Here is a 5,843-nt window from a genome sequence, read left to right as displayed (position 1 = left end):
AACCATAGACATCAGCACCCAATATGATGTCGATTGGCCTTGAGGTGTAGAACTCTGGATCGGCGAGCTTCAAATTGTCGAGGTGTGGCAAACGTGGTCGTGTGCAACAATTGAAAGATGGTAAATTAGTAAATGGAGATGACAAGATATGAGCATTTATATTCACGGTTTTGTGATTGTGAAGAGATTTCAGTGTGATCAATACTGATCCTCTTGATCTTGAGGTGGCTCCACCAATTCCAACGATGGTGATTTTGGATTGGCTTCGAGGAAGGCTGAGCTGTCTTGAGAAGTCTTCGGAGATGAACGAGAGTTCCGATCCTGAGTCGATGAGAAGTCTTGCTTGGTGCGAGGTGACTGGAGTGAGAACGTGAACTAGAGCGGTCGAGAGAAAGGTGAGTTGTCTTGGAGAAGTTTTGACGACTGCCCGAAATTTTCAGGCCCTTTTTGAGGTGGCTGGCTTAGCTTCACTGGGCTTAGAAGTAGGCCTAGACGAGGAGGCTTGAGGGGTTCTGGCTGAGGAGGCTTGAGGAGTTCTGGCGGAGGAGACCATGATGATGTGGTCATGGAGTGAGGAGTGATGTCGATCAGAGCACAACCGGCATGTTTGATGAGACCTACATGAGCGGACATTGTGACGGCCAAGACAATTGTAGCACAACTGTCTTCGATGAACAACTTCGTGTCTTTCCGATGGATGACGGCTGTGGTAGCGAGGACAAGTGGCGATGAAGTGTTCGTCACCGCAGTCGTCACAATTATAAGAGGGCAACCCATTGGGGCGAACTGGTCGTTGAGGAGACTTTGCGGCGGTTTTCGCCACAACACGAGGAGGCACTACACCCGAGACGGGCTTTGAGCAGACCTTTGACGAGGAGACTTTGGATGAGGTGGCAGTGGAGGCGGCAGCGTGCGAGTACGACGTTTTAGGTCGTGAGGCGGGCGTTTTTGAGGAGTCTTCAGGTTCTTCCAGCCACTCCAAAGAGCGGGTATGGGCCTGGAGGAAGTCCATAAGTTTGGTGAGAGGAGGCGATTCGGTGGAGGATCCCAGTTGGGATTCCCACTTTTCGCGAGTTGAGCGGTCGAGATGTTTCGTGATGACATAGACCAGCAGGAAGTCGCATGAATCCAGTGACTGGCCGAGAGCGGTCAAACCTTGTAGAGCTTCTACAAGGTTGGTGAGGAGTGTCTTGTAATAAAGACGAGGATTTTTTTGAGGAGAACAGTGAGGCGTTGAGAATATCTTATCGCAAAGAGCTGCCAAGAGAAGACGTTTGTTCTCATATTGAGAGAGGAGGCTATCCCATGCTATGGGGAACGAGGCGCCAGTGAGGGCTAAGCCAGAAATTAGCTTGAGAGGAGTTGACTGAAGAGACGATCGTAAGTAGTGGAGGCGTTCGACATCAGATATGGAGGTGTTCTGGATTACAAGGGACTGGAAGAGGTCCTTGAATCCTGGCCAACTGGAGTAGTCGCCTGAGAAGACTGGAAGAGGTATATCAGGGAGGCGTGGCTGAGCGGACGTCGACGAAGCAGTCGGTTGAGATGACGATTGAGATGACGGTTGAGGGGGCTCGAGTTCTTCCTTGAGATGACGGATTCGAGAAGACGATGAGGCGTACAGGAATTCTTCTTCGACGAACACGTCGTTCGAGAAGTATGGATGTTCTATTTGAGACTCCGGCCATGCGCTCTCAAAATGAGCGTGGGTTTTCAAGAACCCTTTATGTTGTTCGTCGAGGCGTTCTTGAAGACTTTCCAACTTTGAGGTGGTCCATTCACTGGGCTCGTCAACGAGCCCAGCCGAGATGTCTTTCATGATCTTGAGGCGGTTCAATTGAGTGGCCATTTTGATCATTAAGCCTGGCGTCACCAGGCGTGATCTTGAGCGGGTCCTTGGTCCCTCTTTCGGAGGGTCGATTGAGGAGGCTTCGTCTTGAGACGGCATGAGGTGGTCAGATGATCCTCTTGGAATTCAGCCCCTTCTCAACGACGCCACTGGCAGTTCTCAAGGATGTTCCACTCGACAGCATCGACGGCGCAGCCCCCTCTACAAGATGTCAGATGTCCAGTTTCCGCTGAAGCCATTTTTAATTCATTCTCTTTGTTAGCTCTGTAGTAGTAACGTCTCTTAGCTTTCATAGTGCTTTTCTAACTAGTTATTAATTTTCAAGTCATCTCGCATCAATCCTGGTGCTAAATTGTTCATCTCTTAAGGTAAAGTACTCTCAGACTGCTCAACATCATACATTACACCATTTTCATGATAATTTCATTATACTGAAATTAGTCCACGTGCAAGAGATTCAGAATCTAGAAATAGATTCCGAATCCTTGCGAGCACTGCTCAATTGAAATGTCTACTCAACTCAAATCGAACTATTGTCTTCTCAGAACTATATATTTTATTATATTTCATAATTTATATAGATTTTCAGACTTCTCTAGATCATCTCACATGAAAATGGGTATGTAGCACCAGGATTGAAACTTCTCAAGTCCATCTCAATAAAATTGATTACTGATTCATTGTCGGCTCATAATATTCTTTATTATTAGAATCAGTTTAATCATTTTTAAGACAACTCTTATGATCACCTCGATCTACATATGACTAATTCATGGTGTTGAGTTTCAGATGAATGAATCCTCATCTTCTCCAGGGTGGACCCTGGATGTAGCTGTTTTCTTCAGAACAGGATATGAACACCTCAAGTTTCGTTAAGCGATCAGTGATAATGCTCGATACACCTCGACCTAGGCTCCACCCTGGAAAGTCTGCTCGAACACTCATGTCTACTCACTTGGTATGGTCTACTCTTTATAATATGTACTCTCATTGTTTCTCTTCTATATTCATTCATCGGACTCAACATGCATGTTAGTTTTCTCAGCCTTCAGCACATCTCAAAATCTACGATTAGAGATTTATTCAACTCAGTACTCTCATGACTTCTCTTAATTTATCAATTGTTTCTTCTATTTTTCTGATGAACGTTCTAATCGTGCTTACTTGTAAGCAGTTCGTCTCTGTAAATGCTGAATTCATTGATAAATTTTTGCACTCTTCGAGATCATCTCAATGTATATGAATTATACTATGTTCTTCTCATATTAATTATGATTGTTCTTTTCATTTAATTAATTATTATCGAACTTCTCATTTAATTAGAATTTATTGCCCTTTTCATATTATTTTTAATATTCTAGTGCTTCTCAAATTCATTAATTCTGTGCTTCTCATTTAACTTGTGCTACTCTTGTTCTGCTCATACTTACATTAACATTATTGATCAACTCAAATTTAATGTATCGATTTCTCGTTGATGATCAGACTTAGACATTGCAGTTTCACCTCGGGCCTATTTCTCTGTACTCTCCCGTCTTCTCTTTAAAATTCATTATTTTAACCTTCGCGTTTTCTGATAGAAAAAGGAGGCTCTCGCAATCAATTTTCAATTGATTGCCCTATCACTGTGTAACCGTTGTGTTGATATTGAATTTATTGAACTCCTCAACGTCTAAGTCTGACATCAAATGACTTCTCATTTGAACTGCTCTGGACCATCTCTTGTTTTTAATTGGATATTGTCTCTCTGAGTTTATAGATGTTGTTAATATTAGTTGCTTTTTACTGTATTAGCTTCATGCAGGTGACATATTCATTTTATGGTTGTGAATGATTCTTAATAAATGTTTTTATACCATCTCCAACTCAATTATCTTTTAATACAGTCCACTACTCTTTAATTAAAAATCATAACACCCTCGATTTTTTAACATTTGGTCCTTCGGGCCGGATAATTGAGTTGGAATATCATCATCGTTCACTAATCATATTTGTCTTCTCTGCCCTCTCATGAAATTGTGCACCTCGATCAAGAATACTTCGAGTAAGATAAATTCTTTCTTAATAAGCCTGCTCATGCCTTCATCTCCACAAGCATTCGTCATCTCAAGGAGTCTCTCGAGCCACCTCAAACGCCATCTCAACCGGTTGCTTCGTCCTCGTCTGCTCAGACATCTCATTACCAGTTTTCTCTGGCGACTACTCAAGTAATTCAACTCCTCAATTTCTAATGCTGAACGCCTCCGCATTACCTCAGATCTTCTCTTCAGTCGGCTCCTCTGGAGTAGATCTACCGCTTGGCTCTCACTGGCACACCTCACTTCCCGTAGCTTGGGGAAGTCTCATTTCTCAATACGAGGACAAACGTCTCCTCTTGGCTGCTCTTTGCTGTAAGATCTTCTCGACCCCTCAGTGTTCGTCTCGGACGAGTCCTCGTTTCTATTATGAGACCCAGCTCTAGACCGAAATCCTCGTACTCGCACGCTGCCGCCTCCACTGCCACCTCATCCAAAATCTCCTCGCCAAAGGTCTGCTCAAAGCCCGTCTCGGGTGTGGTGCCTCCTCGTGTTGTGGCGAAAACCGCCGCAAAGTCTCCTCAACGACCAGTTCGCCCCAATGGGTTGCCCTCTTATAATTGTGACGACTGCGGTGACGAACACTTCATCGCCACTTGTCCTCGCTACCACAGCCGTCATCCATCGGAAAGACACGAAGTTGTTCATCGAAGACAGTTGTGCTACAATTGTCTTGGCCGTCACAATGTCCGCTCATGTAGGTCTCATCAAACATGCCGGTTGTGCTCTGATCGACATCACTCCTCACTCCATGACCACATCATCATGGTCTCCTCCGCCAGAACTCCTCAAGCCTCCTCAGCCAGAACCCCTCAAGCCTCCTCGTCTAGGCCTACTTCTAAGCCCAGTGAAGCTAAGCCAGCCACCTCAAAAAGGGCCTGAAAATTTCGGGCAGTCGTCAAAACTTCTCCAAGACAACTCACCTTTCTCTCAACCGCTCTAGCTCACGTTCTCACTCCAGTCACCTCGCACCAAGCAAGACTTCTCATCGACTCAGGATCGGAACTCTCGTTCATCTCTGAAGACTTCTCAAGACAGCTCAGCCTTCCTCGAAGCCAATCCAAAGTCACCATCGTTGGAATTGGTGGAGCCACCTCAAGATCAAGAGGATCAGTATTGATCACACTGAAATCTCTTCACAATCACAAAACCGTGAATATAAATGCTCATATCTTGTCATCTCCATTTACTAATTTACCATCTTTCAATTGTTGCACACGACCACGTTTGCCACACCTCGACAATTTGAAGCTCGCCGATCCAGAGTTCTACACCTCAAGGCCAATCGACATCATATTGGGTGCTGATGTCTATGGTTCCATCATTCTTCCTCAACTCCGACAAGGGCCAGATGGGTCAACTCCAACAGCTCAGCTCTCGATCTTTGGATGGTTGGTCCTAGGTCCAATATGCCCTCATCAAGAAGTCTGCTCAAGTGTGTCTCCTCAATACCATGCCACTCAAGAACCTGACCTTCAAAGCCTTCTCGAAAAGTTCTGGGAACAAGAAGAAGTCAAGTCCACCTCCGTAAGTCACCTCACTGCTGACGAGCAGGAATGTGAAGACCACTTCAAGACCACTCACTCTCGACTTCCTTCTGGACGATACATGGTAAGACTCCCATTAAAATCATCAACTAATCTTTTGGGATCTTCCAGACAACGTGCCTTCCGGTGCCTCCAAGGACAATTTCGCAAGTTCGAGGGAAACCAAGAATATTGCCAGCTCTACAAGGACTTCCTCACTGAATATGAACAACTCGAGCACATGAAGAAGGCTCCCTCAGACATCTCGCATCCCAGATACTATTTGCCGCATCATGGAATTCTCAAGCCAGACAGCTCCTCCACCAAATTGCGAGTAGTGTTCAATGGTTCCAGTCCCACCTCAACAGGCCTCTCACTGAACGACATCATGCA

At 45.1% G+C, this 5,843-nt stretch overlaps 1 protein-coding gene across 1 annotated transcript; it reads right to left on the bottom strand.

The window, feature by feature from the left end:
* Positions 1 to 436: 436 nt before the first annotated feature.
* Positions 437 to 1,948, bottom strand: LOC123318321. Its single transcript, XM_044904932.1, has one exon. It carries the CDS (start codon positions 1,946 to 1,948, stop codon positions 437 to 439), a length of 1,512 nt encoding a protein of 503 aa, XP_044760867.1.
* Between the last annotated feature and the right edge of the window lie 3,895 nt (positions 1,949 to 5,843).

This window comes from Coccinella septempunctata, chromosome 8, assembly GCF_907165205.1.
Source record: "Coccinella septempunctata chromosome 8, icCocSept1.1, whole genome shotgun sequence".
Lineage (NCBI taxonomy): Eukaryota > Metazoa > Arthropoda > Insecta > Coleoptera > Coccinellidae > Coccinella > Coccinella septempunctata.
The sequence above is the reverse complement of the archived record's forward strand: the minus strand, read 5'-3'. Positions and strand labels throughout refer to the sequence as shown.

Coding starts and splice junctions, on each gene's coding strand:
- LOC123318321 (XM_044904932.1), bottom strand. CDS start 1,948: ATGCCGTCTCAAGACGAAGCCTCCTCAATCGACCCTCCGAAAGAGGGA.